This window comes from Lepidochelys kempii, chromosome 7 (assembly GCF_965140285.1).
Source record: "Lepidochelys kempii isolate rLepKem1 chromosome 7, rLepKem1.hap1, whole genome shotgun sequence".
Lineage (NCBI taxonomy): Eukaryota > Metazoa > Chordata > Testudines > Cheloniidae > Lepidochelys > Lepidochelys kempii.
In genome coordinates this window covers 124075289-124099240 of record NC_136386.1, presented here as the reverse complement: position 1 = coordinate 124099240, position 23952 = coordinate 124075289, and the positions used below count along the sequence as shown (strand labels likewise).

Below are 23952 nucleotides of genomic sequence, written 5' to 3'. Positions count from 1 at the left end.
TCCATGGGTGGAGATGGTAGCCATATCGCTTGATGTGCAGCTGGAAGGTGCTCAGGTATTGCAGAGATTAGGGTGAGCTAAGAACCTGTATGGAACAGGATAGTGGTCCTGCTCTGACCCATGTAGGGTTCAGTATGGTTCCGCATTATGGAATTTGTTTTTCCAGTCAGCTCTTTAAAAACCATAGGAAATTACACAGAAAAATATTGCCTCTATATAAATCCCTGGTACGCCCACAGCTTGAATACTGCGTGCAGATGTGGTCGCCCATCTCAAAAAAGATATATTGGAATTGGAAAAGGTTCAGAAAAGGGCAAGAAAAATGATTAGGGGTATGGAACAACTGCAATATGAGGAGAGATTAATAAGACTGGGACTTTTCAGCTTGGAAAAGAGACGACTAAGGGGGGATATGATTGAGGTCTATAAAATCATGACTGATGTGGAGAAAGTAAATAAGGAAGTGTTATTTACTCCTTCTTGTAACACAAGAACTAGGGGTCACCCAATGAAATTAATAGGCAGCAGATTTAAAACAAAGAAAAGGAAGTATTTTTTCACACAATGCACAGTCAACCTGTGGAACTCCTTGCCAGAGGATGTTGTGAAGGCCAAGACTATAACTGGGTTGAAAAAAGAACTAGATAAGTTCCTGGAGGATAGGTCCATCAATGGCTATTAGCCAGGATGAGCAGGGCTGGTGTCCCTAGCCACTGTTTGCCAGAAGCTGAGAATGGGCGACAGGGGATGGATCACTTGATGATTCCCTGTTCTGTTCATTCTCTCTGAGGCACTGACACTGGCCACTGTCGGAAGACAGGACACTGGGCTAGATGGACCTTTAGTCTGACCCAGTCTGGCCGTTCCTATGTTCATTAAAAGAATAATAAGCTTGCAAAGCATTCAGAAGCTAGGAGATGACAGAATTTAGTTTGCCTGTGCAATCTGAATTCAGCCCCCTTGTGTATACATTATCGTACAGTCTTTAATTACATGATCACATGCTATTTCTTCCATAGGACCCTGCCTCATTCAGTGCACAGGATGGACTTGTTCTGGGCATGAATCAGGGTTGTGTAGTGGAGGAGACCGTTGTCTGTAGGACCCCTGCTTCATTTGTTGGAAAAATTGGAAAGTGTGCAGTGAATGAGGCAGAGTGTTGCAGGATGAAAAAAGATGGTCTCTCGGTGAAGGCAGTCGAATGCTGCCCTGGAGAGCTGGATTCTATCTCTGCCCCGCCACAGAGTTCCTGTGAGTGTGGGGCTGTTCTTAAACCAGACTTTTCACAGGGGGTCACTAACTGTTTGTTCCTCATTTTCTGGGTGCCTGACTTAGCCCCAAGGGTCTGATTTGCAGAAGTGCTGAGCACTTGCAGTCGCAGCTGAAGTTGGCGGGGGCTGTGAACATATAAAGTGTCACACCATGCGACGTACGCTGCAAAATCAGGCCCTAGGCATCTCAAGTTGGGCATCCAACATGAATGAATTGCTGACATTATTCTCTTCTTAATCAGCCTGAGGCAGACATCCGGCATGGAAAATTTCAGCCCAAACAAAGTTTGGCAAAGTTAAAAGCAACTGAAAGCACGATCATCTTATGGGTAGTGTCAGGCAGCCTTCTGTGTTCCCAGCTCTGCCTGCAGCAATTATCCTGGCTGTGTGGGAGACTAGCCATCTTTCCCTTGCCTTACTTGGGCGTTTTTAGAGTTTGGATTGTTTGGTGCTTGGCTGTCAGCACGTCAAATTGTTTCATGGCTTATTTTCCTTTTCATTCCTGCCTGTTTCTTTGACTATATTACTGTTTATCAGTGCCCTTTTATTTTGTGTCTCGTAGGTTGCTAAATTATTATTCCATTTACTTAAGGAAATCTAATTGGGCTGAGAATTGATTAGTTGCCTATGGTTTTGTGGGTGTCTCTAAAGAAAGCATCGCTGTGTTTGTATGAACATGTTCTTTCAGATTTCTGGGATCTCTGTTTCCTAGTCTTTACACCTCCATGTGGAATATCCATCCAAGATTTCATAACCAATGCAGCTGCACTATATATCTCCGTTCTCTGATTAGCTGCTGTTATAGGAACTGAAGAGATGTGTATTCTTTATGCAGAACTATAAAGGGACAAAGTCCGCCTGAAATCTAGTCGTGTTCAGAAACAGAGTTTAAAGTAGTTTCAGGTACGATACCTGCCCAAGTCCCTCTTTCACTACTGGTAGTTTTATAATCATTCTTATTTCAGAGAAAATATTTCACTCTCCCTTGTTGCTCTGTGAAAGACCCGTGTGAGCAGGAGAAATTAAATCATTGACTACACAAGGGAGGCAATGAGACTAGCTATACACGGGCCTGTCAAAGGTAGAAAATAAACTTGGGCAGAGAGGGAGAATAATGTTTTTTCTCTAATCTGTACTATTTCTAGCCATCTGACGTGTTACTTGTGAGGGTAGGAGATGAAAAAATGAAATTCAGGACTTAAGTTGATATATCCCTTTAAAAAACCACATCAACTTGAAAAACCACCTTTCTGCCTGGAAATATTGTGCCTACTAGAGTTACAAACGTTGCCTAAGATGAGGAGAACTGAAAGATGTTAGCGAAAATATTTTTCTCTTTTGCATTGTTTACTGTTTGCGTGGCTAGAGCCTTGCAACTCTGCAGATATCCGTGGACCATGTTTGAGGATCGCAGATGGCTTTGAATCCAAATTTTATATCTAGCACCCTGCAAATCTGCAGATATCCGCTTGATATCCATAGACCGTGTTTGTGGAAACAGTTTGTATCCATGCAGGGTTCGGTGCATGGCAGCGCTTTGATGTGTCTAGTGAGTTTCACTGATCCCAACTAATCAGTCGCTGGTTGAAAAGACCCTTTAGCAAGGAGGGAGCAGGAAACCTGTTATCACATCTTTTGAAGGGGAATTTGAAAAGGAGAGTCGGAGCACATGCTGTTTGATAGGAGCTCTGTCAGAAACGTGAATGATTTGAAATTGGTCTGTTTAGAAAAATGAGTTACCCGTCACATTTTCTTACGCGACAGGGGAGTCACTGGTTTTGAGGGGAGTCAAACATTTGAAGGGGGTTTATTTCTCAGTTTGTTTCGGTTCCTCTGCTTCTCTAATTAGCTGGTAGTGTTACTTTGGTTGTTAGATGCAAAACTCTCATGCAATCCCCAGCCTAAAAGAAGTCAGTTGGTTCTGCTTTTTCCTTTCCCAGCCCCGGGACATTTTGGTCTCTCTCTCAGCTTCGTATATCTCCTGCAGCTGTTGAGCTTTCAGCGTGGTTGAGGAGTTGGGCTATTGAGCTGTTCCCTGCCCGTAGTCCCAGTGTTGACTGAAGAGTGGCATGGGGAATACCAAGGCCCCATTTAAACAAGGCACATTCCTCTTCTCTCTCCACTCCCCTGCTTGCACCAAGGAGCTTGGAGGCTCCACTTAGCATGCTGGGTGACTCCTTTCCCCCCTGATTCCTCCTTTCTCTGTTGCCCTGTGGCTGCAGGTACTTGGTGGTTGCAGTAGCAGTGAGGGAGCTCGGGTCTAAAACTGTGCCCCCTAGTGCCCATAGGGAGATGAATGGCTCTGCCCCCACTCATTACTCGGGCCAAAGTTCCCTGCCGAGAAGGCCTGGCTCAGAGTGAGGCCCTCTGGCCGGGGAGAGGGTGAATTGCAGGGGTGGCTATACAGCTGTGTGATTCCATCACGACTGCAGTGAAAGCATAAATGAATGGACTCTGGACTGCATTTGCATGACTAACTTTAACATTGTTGGGATTGTATGGATTTAGTCTGTATTTCTCCTTTGTTTTCTTTAGTGAAGACTTTCTGGTTTCCATTGGTTTGTTAAGTAGCTGGGTGGTCAGTGCATGAGCCGCTTTCGCTCTGCTACGCTTCTGGAGGAATCGAGAATGGTTTTGGTCACTTAGTTGCATAGGTTCTGCTCCGCTGAGGTTGTAGCCGCCCTGTCCTTGTGAGGTTCCCTGACTGTGTTTATTTCTGCTTCTGTATGATTTATCAGTAATTGATTTAGGTAGCCTATAAGAGATGTCCCTTGAGTGTGTCTCATCTCCAGGAGTGAGGCTCTAACTCCTGTCTGGTGAATAGAGTGAGTGCTGCAATGCTTGTTCTGTGAAGGTCGTGGTTAGAAAAGATCAGCTTCCTCTGGAGTGCTGGGGTAATATTTTTCTGTTTTCTCTCAGGAGAGGCAGTTGGAAGCTGAAGATCTATCTCAGCCCCCCGGTACTACACCAGTGAAGTTCTAGTGGCTTCTCAGTACTTCTAGCTTACTAGAAATGCTTCCTACCTAGCTTCTAAGGCTGGAACCCGCGGGTGGAGATAGGAAAATGGCAGATGTAATTTATTTACTCTCCTAAAACTTGAGCAAAAGTCTCTTGCAGGAGAAAATAAAGGACACACTGAAACTGTGGGGAGAGGTGAGCGAGGAATGCCAGGAAGGCCTAATATAAATGGGTATCTGGGCAACTCGCTGTCAATTCAGACAGATCATAGTGCGAGCTAATGCACACCGAAAGGAAGAAATGGAATTACTCAGATACATGGGTGGGTTCAGAATGAGTTGTAACTTCTCAGAGTAGGGGACGGTTCTATAATTCACTGTGGGCAGCTCAGGGAAATAGTCTTCTCTGTGTGCTGTGACAGTCCTCAGAAATGGGAGTGAGGGAATAGAGAATAACACCATTATATATACCAACGGGGTGTGTGTGTCTAGATTGCTGTGTCCCAAGTGATCACCTCATCTTGTTAAAGGCTTTCGAGTAAAAGGAGAAGCTCAGAGAAGGGCAGTGAAATTAATTAGACACACCAGAAGGGGCTTCCTTGTGAGGAGAAGTTAAAATGATTTGGTGTCTCTAGTTTGGAAAGGTGTGAATAAGGAGAGAAGTGACAGAGGTCTAGACAGTGACACTAGGTGTTGAGAAGACTATTCTCCTTGTGTCCCATCCTTCTAGTAGTAGAGCAAGAGAATATGTGAACTTAGCACACTCAAGAAAGGTAAAGGTAAAAGGAAATGATTGTCAGATGCATATATCAGCAACTGGTGGAACTCACTGCTGCAGGATATTACTGAAGCAAAGACTCTATTTAGTTTTTGAAGATTATACTTATATGAAGAATGGTATATGCAGTTATTCAAAAGGCTCTTTCCTCCAGCCTCAAAGCATAAACTGGTGTCAGGAAATTTCCGTTCTTTTCCCATGAGGTAGTGTTGCTCAGTGAGGTGCACTGTGGGGGTTTTCTGCCATTGTCTCAAACATATAGTACTGGACATTATTGGAGACAGGATACCACGTTACCTGGACCATTGGTCTGTCCTAATATACCATCTCCTCTGGGTTTAAACTCCTAAATATAACTGAAGAGGAAAATTAATTGTCATGAAGCTGAAAGCTTGGGAGTGGGCTTGGCTCTACCCTGCCCTGTTCCTGACTCACTGTGTGACCTTGAGCAAGGCACTGCATCTCTGACAAGCTAGTTGTAAAGTTGGATAACTCAGTGAGAAAATGTTTGATAAATCGAGGCTGCATCTGAAGGATTTTTGCTGGGTATTTATAACCTTCCCCTGCCCCTTTTTTGTTTGTTTGAGCCAGTCCCAAATTGCCTTGGCTAGTCTCTGCATTGACAGGGGTAAACAACCTGGCATAAACAAACATATTTTACTAATGAAAAATGCTATTTAAAATATTAGTGGCTTCTCTACAGGGGCTTAGTCTGGACATTTCCTTCAACTGGGAGTTCAGATGACCATAAGAATGGCCATACTGGGCCAGGCCAAAGGTCCATCTAGCCCAGGATCCTGTCTTCCGACAGTGGCTAGAGCCAGGTGCTTCAGAGGGAATGAACAGAACAGAAAAGTTATCGAGTGATCCATCCTCTATTGTGCAGTCCCAGGTTCTGGCAGTCAAAGGCTTAGAGACACCCAGAGCATGGGGTTGCATCCCCGACTACCTTGGCTAATAGCCATTGATGGACCTATCCTCCAGGAACGTATTTAATTTTTTTCTGAACACAGTTATATTTTTGGCCTTCACAACATCCCCTGGCAAGGAGTTCCACAGGTTGACTGTGCATCATGTAGAGACGTACTTCCATGTATTATTTGTTTTAAACCTGCTGCCTATTATTTTCATCGGGTAACCTCTGGTTCTTGTGTTATGTGACGGGATAAATAACACTTCCCTATTCACTTGCTCCACACCAGTCATGATTTCATAGACCTCTATCGTATCCCCCCTTAGTCGTCTCTTTTCTAAACTGAGCAACCCAGTCTTTTTAATGTCTCCTCATTTGGAGTCTGTTCCATACACCTAATCATTTTTGTTGTCCTTCTCTGTACCTTTTCCATTTCTAATATATCTTCCTTGAGAGGGGGCTGCCAGAACTCCAAACAGTATTCAAGGTGTTGGTGTCTCAGGGATTTATACAGTGGCATTATGATATTTTCTGTTTTATGATCTATGCCTTTCCTAATGGTTTCTAACATTCTGTTCGTTTTTTTGATGGCCGCTGCACATTGAGCGGATGTTTTCAGAGAATGATCCACAATGACTCCAAGATCTTTCTTGGGTGGTAACAGCTAGTTTAGACCCCATCATTTTGTGTATATAGTTGGGATTATGTTTTCCAAAGTGCATTGCTTTGCACTTTTCATCATTGAATTTCATCTGCCATTTTGTTGTCCAGTCACTCTGTTCTGTGAGATCTCTTCGTAACTCTTCACATTCTGCTTTGGACTTAACTATCTTGAGTAATTTTGTATTGTTTGCAAACTTTGCTCCCTTCACTATTTACCCCTTTTTCTAGATCACTTATGAATAAGTTGAACACCACTGGTCTCAGTACAGATCTTTGGGGAACACTGCTGTTTACCTTTTTGCATTGTGAAAACTGACCATTTATTCCTACCCTTTGTTTCCTATCTTTTAACCAGTCACTGATCCGTGAGAGGATCTTCCCTCTTATCCCATGACTCCTTACTTTGCTTAAGAGCCTTTGGTGAGGGACCTTGCCTAAGGTTTTTTGAAAGTCGAAGTACACTATCACCACTGGATCCCCCTTGTCCACATGTTTGTTGACCCCCCTCAAAGAATTCTAGTAGATTGATGAGGCATGATTTCCCTTTACAAAACCCATGTTGACTCTTCTCCAACATATTGTGTTTATCTGTGTGTCTGATAATTCTATTATTTGCTCTAGATTCAGCCAATTTGCCTGGTACTGAAGTCAGGCTTACTGGCCTGTAATTGCCAGGATCACCTCTGGAGCCTTTTTTAAAAATTGGCATTCTGCTAGCTATCCTCTGGTCATCTGGTACAGATGATTTGTATGCTCCTTGGATTCCAAGCTTTCAGCAGTCTGAACGTGGAAGAACTGAGCTCTAGTCCTGGCAGTTTGTGATAGATGGGTCCTTAACATTATCAGGCCTTCCCTGGTGCCTCACTCGAGCAGTTATTGGCACAGTCAGAAGTCGCAGACTGTGGTAACGTTCAGTCTCTGCATCGCTACCTGGGCCTGCTGCACGGTGCCAAGTGTCAGTAATGAAAGGGTTGGGTGATGTTTACCAAGCTAATAATAAAAGATAATCTTGACTGCATAGCTGAGCCAGTGGTGGCTCGTCTCACCGAGGGCAAAGCCAGAAACACCATCAATTCCTTGGGAGGCTGAGTGGATAGAGGGGAGCCAGAGCCCAGTAGTTTCAATGCAGTGAATGGCTGCTGTTGCATTGTGGGGGGCGGGGGGAAGAAACCTCCAGGGGAAGCTGTGGAAACTTTGCTGAATAGCCAGCAGGCTTTTTTTAAACCAGAGACAAAACTTTCCTTTCTTCTCTTGTTTAACAGTCGGTGAATCCGTACATTGTGAAACTCTCTATTGTAGATGACGAGGCCACGCTCAACGTGAGTATCCAGCTCCTTGCAACCTTCTCATGGGCTCTGTGTCCTCGTGTATCTTGACCTAGCCAGGAGGGGAGTGTGCTACAGCAGAGAGCATCAGCATGTCTGGCCTCCCTGCTAGCAGGACCTTTGAGACTTAGAATCACAGAAGATTAGGTTGGAAGAGACCTCAGGAGGTCATCTAGTCCCACCCCCTGCCCAAAGCAGGACCGACCCCAACTAAATCAACTTCTACAGGAGTGGGGGAGAGAGATGGATTCCTGATGCAGTAACAATTCAATGTTTAGTTGTAATAAGGACCTGGACGGGTAGAAAGTAACGTGCTAAAATCAGCCATCTCTGTGTCCTTGAGGTGAGCTGCCCAGAGGGGCCCTTGCAGTCAAAGGTGCTTTCTCGCTGTAATAGAATCAGCTGTGCAGAGTGAAACTACTGCCTGGTGCAGGACAGACATACCATCTGTGTCCCCTCCATCCCTTGTCAACTTAGCTTACTGTCTGCCAGCATGGGAGTGTGACTGAAATGAGAACAGCCCCTGGTTCTTCTGTAGCGACACTTAATCTTCCTTAATGTTGCCGAGAGGATATCAGATATTAAAGATTCCTTCTGAATTGTGTGAAGGGAAAGATTTGTTGTCTAGGGGTAAGAGCAGGTGACTGGGAGCCAGGACTTCAGGGTTGTATTCTGTTGGACACTGACTTGCTCTGTCATTTGACCTAGCTCTGCCTCAGTTTCCCCAGCTGTAAAATGAAGATCATACATAACTCTCAGAGCTACCCTGAGATTTATTTAGGTTTTGAGATCTACTGATGAAGGAGTTTCTTAGTGTTAGCAGCCATTTAATTTAAGATGATTTTGAGCTCCTTTTTCTTGTGTCCCATACAGACTCAGAATTTTCCCAGATTCATGTAATTTTAACAGATGATGTTTTGTCCTCCTGGTTATGTGGTTGATTTGGAAGCATTTTAAAGTATCTTGAGTTTAAATATCAAATTGCTGCATTTGCAGGTGCGGAAGGTCTAGTACGATAGATTGTGAGGTTTGTCCTACCACCTTTTACTGTAACCTTCATGATGTCTGGAATATTGAATTAGGAAACCTTAAGAAAAAGAAGAAACCCCAGGCTCATTTGGACTTTGCTGTTTCTGTGCCAGGCTTTTGTCTGCTCATAAGACTGAACTGCCATGACTGTATCGTGTCAGCCTGTACGGTGACTGATGGATTTTAAGCTGGCTCTGTTGGATTTTTAAAGCCTGCCTGTATCTGAGGCTTTCACTGTGAGCTGGGGCTTAGCATCTATCTGTGCTCTGACACAAGCTGGCTTTTAAGGCTCTCTCCACTGAACTGAGGTTGGTGGATGAGCAAGCTTTCACGCTGGCAGCTCCTTGGAGTAGACTTCTCTCCTCTGGAACGTCTGTTTAACTTACCGAGACCCTGGTTAGCATTAATCCATGCTGGCCCCTGGCTAGGGCCCTGGCTTTGTAAATTGTGCCACACTCTTTGACTCCGTATTTAGCACGCTAAATTGTGTGTAGTCCCCTGGGATGTGGGTGGGGGAGGAGCTTCATACAGGCAATATCCTTTGGTTTTCTGTGGTGTGGGATTGCCGAGTAAAGCTGTTCTATATTCTTGCAGGGAATGGGTCTTGTCATCGCCCAAGCGTTATCGGAGTACAACAGGTAAATCCGCCGTCATAACGTCTCATTGTTTTTCGACCCAATGGGGAGTTGCTGTCCCCTTCCACCAGCATTTTCCATGGCGCTCCTGGTGTGGTGGAGATGCTGGAGCTGCCTTGCGGTTTGAGGCCCGCAACCCTCTGAGGCTGTTACTGCTGTTGTTGCCAGTAGGAATCTGGCAGGTGCACTTCAAGAGAGGCCTGGCCTTTGGGAAAACCAGACAGCTCTTCTGTGTATGTTTCTACTCCCATCTTTGTGAGTCGCCTGTAAAATCTCACGTTGTGACGTGAAAATGAATGAGTCATTGAGTCCCGCTGTGCCAGAAACATTGACAGCCCATCGGAAACACACACAGCCATCTGGGAGTGCAGGAATTGCCAGACTGGAGCAGACCAGGGTCCATCTGAACCAGTACCCGGTCTCAGATGGGGCCAGGACCAGCTGCCTCAGAAGAAGCTGCAAGAAATCCAACAGTAGGGAGCGATAGGATAATCTGCCCCTGGGGAAGAATTCCTCTTAACCCCCATTAAACAGATGTTGATAGCTTACAGTGCTGGAGCACTGGTAGCATGCTCTGCTACTCTCCTGCCTGCCCTGGAGGTGTAGATGAGCGTGACCCCATTGCTCTTGTCTCTGTACCAGACTGAGGGTGTGCCCCATTACAGGAGAGTTAAGTAGACAGAGTCAGGTTAAAAGGAATGGCCAGAATTCGGCACCTCTATCAAAGTGACTGGACACTCCGAAGCACTGAGCGCTTGCAGTTCCCATTGCAGTCATCAGAAGTTGTGAGCTTTGAAAGTTAGACCTCTTAGATTAAAGGCTTCTCTGTGTGCCCCAGGGTTGGAAACCATCAGCCCAGGTAATGAAAACTGATTTCCAGAGTTCATAGAATCATAGAATATCAGGTTTGGAAGGGACCTCTGGAGGTCATCTAGTCCAACCCCCTGCTCAAAGCAGGACCAATCCCCAACTAAATCATCCCAGCCAGGGATGATTTAGTTGGGGATATCCAGAGATATCCCCAATATCTCTAATATCCAGAGACCAACCTGGCCACCCCACCGCTGCATAGGCTGTCCCGTAACAGGGATTTGAACTCCCTTTGCAACTCTCTTAACAAGCTCCTTGAAAAGTCAACATGCATGTTGATGCGCTCTCCAGCTCTTGTCCTGACCTGTCATGTCTGTTGTATGGGGATTTGGATAAAATGACCCTTTTTCTGTGTGTAACTTCCCACTCTCTGTTGCTGTCACCCTGTTTGTTCAGGCAGTACAAAGATAAGGAAGAGGAGCACCAGAGTGGCTTTTTCTCAGCCTTAACCAATATGGTGAGTGAGGAAAGAGCATTTTTTCAGTACTTAAAAGATAAATAAAGTACATGGGACTTTGCGAGACCTTGATCCAAAATCCACTGAATTCAGCAGGAGTCTTTCCACTGACTTCAGTGAGCTTGGATCAGGCTCTGAAGAAGGAGAGTGAGCAATGTGCATGACACCACAGATCCTATTGCGGTGCTTTGGAAGGAGCGCACTGTTTTTTGGTTGAGAATCAGAAATATTTTCTTCTCCATTCTCATTTTAAAAGCTGCACGTGACTCTTTTTAAGCAGCCTTTGCCGTAAAATAAATAATCGCTGCTCTTCTGCAGAAGCTGCCCGACACAAAGCAGTGTTGCTGCACAAAGCGCTGGGAAAGGCATTGCCATAAACCTTTTGTCTGTGGCTGTGTGGGGAGCCCACTGAGAGATCCAGCTCTGGGAATCAGTCATCGTCTTTCGTCATCTGAGTGGGGGCTCGCTGTAGCTACGAGATGTGTCCTGGGGGAGGCTTCTTCCAGGGGCAGTTCATGGCCACCTGGAGAAGGAAGCTGTGGGACTTCCCTTGCCCTGCTCCTCGTCTACAAGCCAAGCAGGGCCTTTCAGCGTTCAGGTCCTGTCCCTGCCTGCTCTTGCTAGCTGTAAGCAGTGGCAACAGCTTTCGCTACTGTTCTTCATAAAACTGTGCAATGCTCTTTCCTTCCATAGGTGGGCAGCATGTTCATAGCCGATGCTGATGAGAAAATCTCCGTCCAGTAAGTACACAGACATTGTCCGCACAGCGAACGGCAATGTACCTTGCTGGTTCTGAATCGCAAAATGTCACCCGCTGCTCTTCCGTTATGGGGCCATTTTAATGTAGGAAAACAAGCCGAAGCGACGTCCGCTCTGGCCTGGCAACCAAATTTGTTCCTTGCAACTGCAAATGACGGGAGAGGCTGGGACTCGAAAGAAGCGGCTGGGGCTGTAGGAGCCATGGGCAGGCTGGCTCTGGGGAGCATTCTGTAATGCTGTGTGCGAGTGTTGGATGTAGGGAGTGGGAGGGGAATTACTGCTCATGGAGCACCACTCTTGTGTTCGGGGTTGGAGATCATAGTGGGGGACACGGCTCCTGCCCCAAGGAGCGCTTACCTTTCCAATCAGGAGGGTAAAAGCTGCTCCTCCGTGCCCAGCCCAATGTAACACGGCGATGGTGGAGGCAGCCGGCTGCTCTGTGCTCTCATGCAAGGACTTTAAGAGGAAGCAATGCTGAGAGTGAGGAGCAAGGCAAGTCCTTTGGTGGAAGGTCAAGGGGGTCCAAGACCATGGCTAAGGTCTTCAAAAGTGATAAGTAATTGGGGGTGCCCAACTCAATGCACCTTAAATAAAAAGGGCTCGGCTCTCAGAGGGTGGGCGCGTGCCCCTTCTGAAACAGACCCCTTGAAGGTGTTTCCGGCTGGGCTCACCAAATCATGAGTTGCTTCAGAAAATCCTTTGCTCTGATGGCTGTCCCCGGAGTGCAGCCCTGACCCTAACTCTGCTTTTCTGCTGCTCTTGCAGAACGAATGAGGCGATTCTTCTGGCCCTCTACGAAGCCGTTCATTTAAACCGCAACTTCATCACCGTGTTGGCACAGGTGGGGCCCCATTCAGTGTGTTTCCTTTCCATGCCTGTTGGGCGGGGAGGGAGGGAGCGTAATCCCAAAGCGTTTCAACAGCCGATCCATGGCAGGGTTGGAGAAGACCAGTTAGATCAGTCAGTCCATCTTTCCTTCCCTGGAGCCTTTGGGGTTTCGTTATAGTTCCTAGTCAGATAGGACCAGAAGCAGGCTAGGGCCCGGATTCAGGGTGACTTAGGAAATGCAGCACCCCTTATTTCCCACTCTGCCACAGAAAAGAATTAAAAAGGTTTTTGGGAGAGGATTTCTGGGGGATGCCTTGTGTCAGACTGACCCATTTTAGTGTCTGGGAAGGGCTCGAGGTGACTCCCTCTAAACCCTGTTAATGCTGCCCTGCGGTTGGCTGGAGGGTCTGATCAGAAAGCACTGTGGAGGGTGGACTGTTCCCTTCTAGCCTGGAAGCTAGGAATCTAATCTCTGATCCCCTGTGTGGCCCCACAGTTCAGCAGTTTGTTTTAGAGAATAAACAGCTACAACAAGAGTCTTGTTTCAAACGCTAGTTTCTGTACAAACATGCTTGGAGAATGTGATGAAGTTAAACTTTTTTGTAGGTAAATTGTCCTGTCTTGAAAACTGCAGTATCAGTCTGTGAGGGGGAACAATAAAAGCCGGGTGTGTGCCTGAAGAGCAGTGGATGCATCCATAGCTTTGATCAAAAAGCTCAGGCTGATTCTCTAAATGCCCTGTGGGTTTGCACACCCGGCAGACAGTAATGAGTCTGGTCGTGCTGCCAGCCCGTGGTTGGAGGCAGCCCTAGACAGGCCCAGGCACACACTGGGATGTACTGACCTGATGAAGCCATTGGGTGGGCTGTCAGTAACCCTTGTCCGAAGTAGGGCATAACGTGACTTAAAGCACCATAAAAATGATGGAAGAAACTTATGGCTCAGATCGCATTCTCTGCCTGCCCCAGTATTGCAGGAATCTCCAACCACTGATACCTAGGCATGGCCCGGGGAGCTGCGAAAGTGGCTAAACTTAGATTCACAGTATTATTATTACATTGTCTTTGTAGCTCCTTGTAACCTGCTCGTATTAATCTCTTGCTGCTAGGTGGCGCTATATACCTTGGCTGACAGCTGGATTTTTTTGAGGGGTGGGGGCGAAACCCCTTGGTTTTATTGCATGGGAGAAAACATATTTTCAATGGAAAATGTATTTTAAAGCTATATTTCCTCGATTGGACTTTGAGTGGTAGCAAGTGCCCACGCTTCCCATAAAATGTGTGGATTTACATCCCTCTAGTAGTTCTACAACACGGTCCCTAACTTTCAAATCCTTCGTACACCTGTCGTGAATAAGGTTCGACCAGCAATTGGGCCTGGAGCAGTTAGTGAAGAGGCGCTGGGGAGAAAAGGCAACTGAAGGAAGCAGAACAGATGGATGATGATGTTTCTGTAGTGCTGTCTTCTATTGAACCCTCACGCTTTTCAGCAGGGCAGGAACATAGTCAATTGCCGTTCTCTTCAAATGTGAACCCATGAAACAAATGAGAATCCCATTTTAAAAGGGCAGAGGAGGATTGGAAGGGCAGGTATTAAATATTCCAGGGTCATTCTGAAAACCCCTGGCGGGGGGTTGACCAAAAGCTCTTAGTGGGGTGGGTTTGTGTCTTCCCCATCACCATAGTATCTGTGTGCCTTACAATCCTCACACACCCTGTGGGGCAGGACACTACTCCTATCCCCACTGCACACAGAAGTCACAGGGATTAAGGCCAGCAGGGACCTCCAGGTCATCTGGTCTCCCATATGTCGCAGCTTGGGGAATCGATGCAGAGAAGCTAAGTGACTTGTCCATGGTCACACAGGCAGGTTGTGGTGGAGCAGAGACTTGAATCCAGGTCTCCCAACTCTGAGGCTAGGACTCAAATCACTGGGCCATCTATCCCCTGTGCTGTGTAGGGTGGTGGCTGAACACCTGCTGACTTGAGCTCTGGTGTCTGCCGACACATCTGCAGCCTGTGTCATCTGGGGTAATACGCCTAGTGGGTGTTGCTCCATATAACTGTGGTGTATAAAGTGTGTGTGTGTTTGAGATCATGTGTTTTTGCTTCAGAGCCATCCAGAAATGGGGTTGGTGACAGTGCCGATAAGCCCAATTCCAACAACGCCAGTCACTCCACTCGGGACCACTCCGCCTTCTTCAGATGGTGAGATGTTTAATCCTCTTGTGGGTGTTAGCATTTAAAATGAACCATAAAATAAATGGCAAAGCACTTTTTCAAGGTGGCAGCTAACCCGTTCTATCTGGAGACAGATTTCCTGTTGTCTTCCTGGGAGGCCTGGTTTGTTAAGCAGAACCAGAGGACACTTTAGATGGCTTTTTATTTCTGCTACTTATAAGAAGAATCACATAGAATCTCTGCTCTGTATGCTGCCCAGAGGAACTGCTGGCGTCTTTCCCAAAGCCATAGCTAAAGCCACATCTTGCTAGAAGAGGACTGACACAGCCCCCCTGTCCCGGTGTGTCTCCACACGGATGCAGCCACACAATTCATGTTTTTTTTAAGGGCTTTGTTTATGGATGTGTCTGATGTCTAGGAGGTTTCGGTAGAGCTCATCTCCCAGGCAGTTAGTCACAGTGGGCGCCTGCTTGTTCCCAGCTGGAAATTAACCCAGGATTTGAATCCAAGCTGTTTGGGAAGCAGGAGCTATTTCTCTTTTGCCTCTGCCCATTCTTCAGACCGGCTTTTTAAATGACAGCTTAAACTGAGATCTGGGGGCCTGGTTGTTCTAAACAAGATACTTTAATGTGTGCATTAATGCATACGAGAGCTGTATAGACTGGCTCATTATTTGAGATCGTGTAGACTTAACCCACTCTGAGAAATCTAGCAGCATTTGTCACTAACTTCCCTTACACCATCAGTGTCTGAAGAAAGCATTTAATAGAAGAATGGAGTCTGTTTGAATAGAGCACAATTTGGCAATGTCTTGAAGTGAGAGCAGCATGGGTTACCCTCTTGTGTCTGCTGTTCGGGTCATTTGATACCCCGGCTGAAGACTACTATTCTCCACAAGGATGAATTCTGCCTGGTTACCATGGATATCAAAAGCTTCAGTTAAAAAAAAGATGTCTCGAGCCTCCCCGTGTATGTGCTTTGTGTGAGGCAGCGGGCCAGGCGCTTCCTTTCAGACTGTTCATTGCTAATGTCTCCACCCACACGCTTCCTTACACAACCGACAGGATTGTGCTTACCTACAACCAGCTCCTTTTTTCATTTAGCGAGAGAAGTCAGCCCCCTTTGAACAGACACAGGGAGCTCAGCCTTCACTGGCGGCTCCCCGCTGCTCGGAGGGTTCTTAAGCTTAAGAAAAGGGAGTTGATCTTAACTTGCAGGGATCATGTTGAGAGGCATTTTTCATTTACATTCCCTGTCGTCTTATCTTTGCTCCAGCCTCTCTGCGATGCCAAGCGCTTGAGCCTAGGTTTGGTTTAATTATAGGGCTGCTCCCCAGCAATGCGGTTATTTTCAAGCTATGTCAGAATTCCTCTCATTTTGCAGGGGTTTGCAATTCAACTGTAAAATTTGCTCTCGGCTTAGAGTTAGCACAAGACATTTCAGCTTTAGAATGGAAGGCTTTTTTTTCTTTCTTTCTGATGCATTAAAAAAATAAATAAGCCAAGCTATTTTCAAGATACAAAGCATGCAGAAATCCATGTATAGGTTCCAGGCACTCTTCTGTGCAGCTTAGGTTTAAAAACAGGCTTGTGTTCTGAATTGAAATTCCTCCAGCTGTTAGCCTCTCCCATGAATTAAGCCCTTTTAAAGTTTCAAAATAAAGCCTATGTCTTCATACAAAAGCTATAGCTGTAGGGTTAACTGGGTTCAGCAGTTATGGGTTCTGCAGAGTGATTTTTTTTTCATAAGACTTTTTCTGTTTGCTGTGAATTGTGCATCCGTAATATACAAATCTAAGGTGCCTGTCACCATGGTATCTAAATGCTGATTTGCTTACTGTTGTTTAATATTCATCAACTGCATTCATCATAGCGGCTCTGGAAGGAGCCAGTATGGATGTGAACGCATATTGCTGACCTTGGCTAAATCTTCATGGGCAATTCATAATGTTGGGGGTAAGAAGGCTTCCAATCCCACAGCAGAGGGGTGCACGGACTTTGCTGTTTGAGAGTCACGTTAGCAACATGTCAAGAGCCTCTGCATTAAATGGAGGCGCTTGCAGACCCTGGAGAAGTGCAGCCCCCAGCAAATGAAGGCCCCATCCTGCACTACTCCAGTTTGATTCAAACTGCCAGGCCCCATTGACTGCGTGGCCCCGTCATCTCTGTGGACCGCAGCCTTGTATTAGAGATGAGCACACAGACCTCTATGAGCTATTGTTTGGGCCCCTCTGCATGTCAGTGCCGGTTAAGTTAGATGGCTTTTAAAAATGAAAATATCCTAAGGTATCTGACTTAGAGCCGCAGGGCCAGAAACCTGATTGGGGCTGGAACTTTCCTGTGAGTTCAGTCTCCTGTTGCTGGGCATGGAACACTGGTCTTCTCAGGTCCGTGTGCGGCCGTGCTCAGGTACAGTCGTTAGAGAAGCCCTGCTGATCGGTACTTAGAGCAGAGGCCTTGGACTCTGAGCTCCTGGATGCTATTTCTGGATAAATCCCTTCCCCCTTCCGTGCCTGTTTGCTCATCCGAGCTCTAACCCTTACTTAGCTCGCCGCGGGGTGGTGGGGTTCAACAAGCAGTTTGAGCAGGGAGAGGCGGTCTGTGTATTTATTTAGAGTTACTGATGTAAAAGCTCCTGTCCCAGCCTCCAAGTGCATTTTACATAAATTAAAAATACAGTCGCATAAGGGATCAAACCAGCAGCCTCTTCTCATCCCAAATCCTCTTGCAAGCTCTAGCTACTTTTCTCTCCCCAAAAGGCCAGGCCAAGAGATAGGCTTTGGGCTTGCTGTGGAGGCAGATGGAAAAGAGGGAGTGGATTCCAGAGACCAGGGCCCCTTGGAGCTGCTAGCAGCTCCTTCTCCCATCCAAAAGTGGGTCCAGCTCATGCCTTTAATGAGACCAGGTCTGTGGCTGTATGGCCTGAAAAAAAGGGTTCCTACAGGTAAGCAGGTCTCAAGCTACTTAGGACTTCAATTGGTCTAAAACGGCACCTTGAACTCCAGCTGGAAGCCCCCGGGCAGCCGGTGCAGATCGCAGAGCGGTAATGTCATGCTATGCTGCTGAGCACACGGGCTGCCAGGCTTTGGTTCCCCGGCTGATGTGAGGGGTAGCTGCTGTGTTGGCCATGGAGCTGTGGAAGGGGCATGGCCCCTGGTTCTTGAGAGAGCCTGGGCTACGTGTCTGGGAGAAGGGCAGGCATTGTGCTTTCATTCTAAGGGGAGCTGTCGGATGAGCAGGCAGGAGAGCAACGTAAGGGGCTATAGAGAAGCAGCCTCCCAACAAACACCAGGGGCAATTGCAGGGCAATGGCGCCTGCCAAAAATGACACAGGCAGGAACTAGCAGATCAAAGGGTCGCAAACAACTTTTCAGGAGCGAGCCGGGGAGTGGGTCCGCTGCCAGGAGCTGCCCAGAGGGACAGGCCGACAGACACTGTGGAGACAGCTTGAGCTAGTTGGGTCTTCCCCAGCTCTTGTTTTAAGACCGGAAATGCCTTGGTTCTAAATAAATAATGCTTTGTTGTGAGCAGACTGTTTGGCCGCTGGGCTCCTGGGTCAGTGCTGTCTGTGCAGCATACCGCCAATAGTAGTGTGGCCCTGGCGGCCTGCCTGAGGCTAGCCACCCTAGCATCTACCTCGGCTCTGGAAGGGGATTGTACTGGGGTGGCCAGCTCACGGCTCGCCTCTGCAGGCACCCGGCTATTTTTAGCATGCCAGCTCAATCCAAGCCAGCACACACATGTCTTCCTGCGCTGGGAATCGCATAGACGTAGCCTGTCAGACCTGCTGAGATGAGCAAGGCTGATCACAGGGTGCTGCAGCCTAGTCCGAGAGCAAGAGAACTGCCCGAGTCCAGCCCAGGATCGAGGTGGCTGAGGCTTGGGACCTGAGCGGAGGGGAGTTAGCTGGGTAACTGGCAGCCGCCTGCAGAGCACACTGCAGACGTACCTCACGTTGAGGTGTCGGAGGCATGGAGGACGGGAGCAGGATCTGTATCAGAAATGCTCACCCCATCCTGGCCATGTTGCGGTTCGGTTTTGCTCGCATAAGCCGTGATCGCCTTGGCTTCTGTCTGTTGTGAATCTGTGGAGCTGCTGCCTGTAAAGCTTTAGGTTGGGAAACACTGGTGGGCATTTAAAAAAAAAATCTTTGCATTGGCCTACAGCAAAGCTCCTTGGTCACCCAGCCCCTCGCTCAGTGCCTCTGCTTTTCAGCTCTGTACTGTTCCTTCAGGAGAAGGTGGCACTTTTCGATGCCCCAGAGAGAAAAGGGAGGGAGGCTGGCGTGCAATTGGCTCTTAACCTCTTCAGAGTTGTTTCTTAAGGGCTCAAATCCCACTGCTGAAGCTTAGCAGGGCCTTTCCCAGGCATGTTCCTCTCCAAATGAAAATGGTGTAACCCTCATCTGCACTGACTGCTGGAATTAGTCTCATGTCGCCTCCGGGGTTGGTAGGCGCTGAAGTGCCAAAGCAGCAGCGTAATCTGCACGTATGGGGTCAGGAGGAGGGGAGAGCTGGGACCCTTTGCCAGAGCTCGGAGCAGGAGAGGTGGGCTCTGGAAGAAGCTGAGCCCCACTCGCTGTGACACAAGACCTCTGACTGGGGAGTGGAAGATCAGATGATCTCTACAATGTTGATAAATGCAAAGTAATGCACATTAGAAAACATCATCCCAACTGTACATACACAATGGTGGGGTCTAAATTAGCTGTTCCCACTCAGGAAAGAGATCTTGGAGTCCTTGTGGGTAGTTCTCTGAAAACATCCACTCAATGTGCAGCGGCCGTCAAAAAAGCAGCCAGAATATTGGGAATCATTAGGAAAGGGATAGATAATCAGACAGAGACTATCATATTGCCTCTGTATAAATCCCTGGTACGCCCACACCTTGAATACTGAGTGCAGATGTGGTCACCCAATTTCAAAAAAATTATATTGGAAAAGGTTAAGAAAAGGGCAACAAAAACGATTAGGGGTATGGAACAGCTTCCGTGTGCGGAGAGATTAATAACACTGGGACTTTTCAGCTTGGAAAAGAGACGACTAAGGGGGGATATGAGAGAGGTCTATAAAATCATGACAGGCGTGGAGAAAGTAAACAAGAAAGTGTTATTTACTCCTTCTCATAACACAAGAACTAGGGGTCACCCAATGAAATTAATAGGCATCAGGTTTAAAACAAAGAAAAGGAAGTATTTTTTCACACAATGCACAGTCACCCTGTGGAACTCCTTGCCAGAGGATGCTGTGAAGGCCAAGACTATAACTGGGTTGAAAAAAGAACTAGATAAGTTCCTGGAGGATAGGTCCATCAATGGCTATTAGCCAGGATGAGCAGGGCTGGTGTCCCTAGCCACTGTTTGCCAGAAGCTGAGAATGGGTGACAGGGGATGGATCACTTGATGATTCCCTGTTCTGTTCATTCTCTCTGAGGCACTGACACTGGCCACTGTCGGAAGACAGGACACTGGGCTAGATGGACCTTCAGTCTGACCCAGTCTGGCCGTTCTTATGTTCATTAAAAGAATAATAAGCTTGCAAAGCATTCAGAAGCTAGGAGATGACAGAATTTAGTTTGCCTGTGCAATCTGAATTCAGCCCCCTTGTGTATACATTATCGTACAGTCTTTAATTACATGATTACATGCTATTTCTTCCATAGGACCTTGCCTCATTCAGTGCACAGGATGGACTTGTTCTGGGCATGAATCAGGGTTGTGTAGTGGAGGAGACCATTGTCTGTAGGACCCCTGCTTCATTCGTTGGAAAAATTGGAAAGTGTGCAGTGAATGAGGCAGAGTGTTGCAGGATGAAAAAAGATGTTACAAGATACAGGGCTAGATGGACCTTTGGTCTGACCCAGTCTGGCTGTTTTTATGTACAAATGTGTTCATTACACTCAGACACTAACATCTGAGAATCAAGTTCCTTGAGTATCTTCCCCTTGCTTTTTGTATGTGATATGCAGAGGGTAAATGTTTTTCTTCTGCTTTATTCCAGTTATAAGCTCTGCAGAGCTGCCTTTGGATGCTGATGTGCAGACTAGCAACCTGCTGATAACCTTCTTAAAGTACAGCTCGATTGTGATGCAGGACACAAAAGGTAACCAGATCCTATTGTCGAGTGAGCCCTGGGTCCAGGCGGTGGAGCGATGTTAATGGAACTCCGCATACAGACCCTACCTGGTCTCCCTGTGGAGGCTGAAAGCTCTGAACTAATTTTTCCTTGCTGGATGGTAATTACATGGGTCTTGGGGAGACCTAGTGCTGGAGGGAAGGAAGCAAGATATAGAAGGGGAAAATTGTAGTGCATAATAACTGAGGGAGTCTCAGCATGGCCCTCTCCGGGAGGCATAAGTGGATCCAATTCCAAGCTCTATGGGATGGGAGGAGAATTCAAACCGCACAGATCCTGGATTTCTAAGAACATTAAAGGACTGCCACAGGAATCAGAACTCCGCTCCAGGTGTGAAACCTTGTGTGCCCTTCAGCACCTATGGGTGATACGAGGGGCAATGGAATTAGTAAAGGGGACTTCAGTGATTCCCTGTTGTAGTTAGATTTAGATGCTGCTGGGCCATGTGATATGTTTACACTCTTTGCTTTGTTTCAGTGTAGCAGCCGTGTTAGTCTGTATACACTAGTCTACACTAGTCTGTGGCACCTTAGAGACTAACAGATTTATTTGAGCATAAGCTTTCGTGAGCTACAGCTCACTTCATTGGATGCATTCAGTAGAAAATACAGTGGGGAGATTTATATACATAGAGAACATGAAACAATGGGTGTTACCATACACACTGTAACCAGAGTGATCAGGTAAGGTGAGCTGTTACCAGCAGGAGAGCGGGGGGGTGGTGGGGAACCTTTTGTAGTGATAATCAAGGTGGGCCATTTCCAGCAGTTGACAAGAACATCCGAGGAACAGTCGGGGTGAGGGAGAATAAACATGGGAAAATAGTTTTACTTTGTGTAATGACCCATCCACTCCCAGTCTTTATTCAAGCCTAAGTTAATTGTATCCAGTTTGCAAATTAATTCCAATTCAGCAGGCTCTCGTTGGAGTCCATTTTTGAAGTTTTTTTGTTGAAGAATTGCAACTTTTAGGTCTGTAATCGAGTGACCAGAGAGATTGAAGCGTTCTCCGACTGGTTTTTGAATGTTATAATTCTTGGCGTCTGATTTGTGTCCATTTATTCTTTTACATAGAGACTGTCCAGTTTGGCCAGTGTACATGGCAGAGGGGCATTGCTGGCACATGATGGCATAGATCACATTGGTGGATGTGCAGGTGAACGAGCCTCTGATAGTGTGGCTGATGTGATTAGGCCCTACGATGGTGTCTCCTGAATAGATATGTGGACACAGTTTGCAACGGGCTTTGTTGCAAGGATGGGTTCCTGGGTTAGCGGTTCTGTTGTGTGGTGTGTGGTTGCTGGTGAGTATTTGTTTCAGGTTGGGGGGCTGTCTGTAAGCGAGGACTGGCCTGTCTTCCAAGATATGTGAGAGCGATGGGTCGTCCTTCAGGATAGGTTGTAGATCTTTGATGATGCGTTGGAGAGGTTTTAGTTGGGGGCTGAAGGTGATGGCTAGTGGCGTTCTGTTATGTTCTTTGTTAGGCCTGTCCTGTAGTAGGTGACTTCTGGGTACTCTTTTGGCTCTGTCAATCTGTTTCTTCACTTCAGCAGGTGGGTATTGTAGTTGTAAGAATGCTTGACAGAGATCTTGTAGGTGTTTGTCTCTGTCTGAGGGGTTGGAGCAAATGCGGTTGTATTGTAGAGCTTGGCTGTAGACAATGGATCGTGTGGTGTGGTCTGGATGAAAGCTGGAGGCATGTAGGTAGGAATAGCGGTCAGTAGGTTTCCGGTATAGGGTGGTGTTTACGTGACCATTGCTTATTAGCACCGTAGTGTCCAGGAAGTGGATCTCTTGTGTGGATTGGTCCAGGCTGAGGTTGATGGTGGGATGGAAATTGTTGAAATCATGGTGGAATTCCTCAAGGGCTTCTTTTCCATGGGTCCAGATGATGATGATGTCATCAATGTAGCACAAGTAGAGTAGGGGCATTAGGGGACAAGAGCTGAGGAAGCGTTGTTCTAAGTCAGCCATAAAAGTGTTGGCATACTGTGGGGCCATGCGGGAACCCATAGCGGTGCCGCTGATTTGTTCCCAAATGTGGAGTAGTTATGGGTGAGGACAAAGTCACAAAGTTCAGACACCAGGTTTGCCATGACATTATCGGGGATACTGTTCCTGATGGCTTTTGTTTCCTGGCTTTTTACACTTTTTACACTTGGGAGTGGAAGCTTTGGTAATGTGTCACTGACACATCCCTGGCCAGGTGTGCACAAGACCGCTCGATTAGCACCACTGCACCTGATCACTCGCATGAGCAAGTATTGCACATGTGAACAATTTTTTGTGCCAGATTTCAGCCTGTTGCAAGCACACTGTTGTCTGTCCAGTTTTACACTGAATGAAGATAAGTGGAACCCCACAAATAGAATCATAGAATCATAGAATATCAGGGTTGGAAGGGACCCCAGAAGGTCATCTAGTCCAACCCCCTGCTCAAAGCAGGACCAATTCCCAGTTAAATCATCCCAGCCAGGGCTTTGTCAAGCCTGACCTTAAAAACCTCTAAGGAAGGAGATTCTACCACCTCCCTAGGTAACGCATTCCAGTGTTTCACCACCCTCTTAGTGAAAAAGTTTTTCCTAATATCCAATCTAAACCTCCCCCACTGCAACTTGAGACCATTACTCCTCGTTCTGTCATCTGCTACCATTGAGAACAGTCTAGAGCCATCCTCTTTGGAACCCCCTTTCAGGTAGTTGAAAGCAGCTATCAAATCCCCCCTCATTCTTCTCTTCTGCAGGCTAAACAATCCCAGCTCCCTCAGCCTCTCCTCATAACTCATGTGTTCCAGTCCCCTAATCATTTTTGTTGCCCTTCGCTGGACTCTCTCCAATTTATCCACATCCTTCTTGAAGTGTGGGGCCCAAAACTGGACACAGTACTCCAGATGAGGCCTCACCAATGTCGAATAGAGGGGAACGATCACGTCCCTCGATCTGCTCGCTATGCCCCTACTTATACATCCCAAAATGCCATTGGCCTTCTTGGCAACAAGGGCACACTGCTGACTCATATCCAGCTTCTCGTCCACTGTCACCCCTAGGTCCTTTTCTGCAGAACTGCTGCCTAGCCATTCGGTCCCTAGTCTGTAGCTGTGCATTGGGTTCTTCCGTCCTAAGTGCAGGACCCTGCACTTATCCTTATTGAACCTC

General features: G+C 46.9%; 1 protein-coding gene across 6 annotated transcripts in view; it reads left to right on the top strand.

Annotated features, from left to right (window-relative positions):
- The window catches only part of ARMH3 (armadillo like helical domain containing 3), a 187588-nt gene that overhangs the window by 31060 nt on the left and 132576 nt on the right, over nucleotides 1–23952 (top strand). For all 6 annotated transcript variants that reach the window (XR_013636111.1, XM_078853891.1, XM_078853892.1 and 3 more), the window contains 7 exons: nucleotides 7845–7901; nucleotides 9531–9574; nucleotides 10838–10898; nucleotides 11592–11638; nucleotides 12423–12498; nucleotides 14599–14692; nucleotides 20664–20765. Coding sequence is in view for 5 of the 6 variants with exons in the window: in XM_078853891.1 (XP_078710017.1) it covers nucleotides 7845–7901; nucleotides 9531–9574; nucleotides 10838–10898; nucleotides 11592–11638; nucleotides 12423–12498; nucleotides 14599–14692; nucleotides 20664–20765 (481 nt within the window). In the remaining variant the exon portion in view is untranslated. The remainder of the gene's footprint in view (nucleotides 1–7844; nucleotides 7902–9530; nucleotides 9575–10837; nucleotides 10899–11591; nucleotides 11639–12422; nucleotides 12499–14598; nucleotides 14693–20663; nucleotides 20766–23952) is intronic.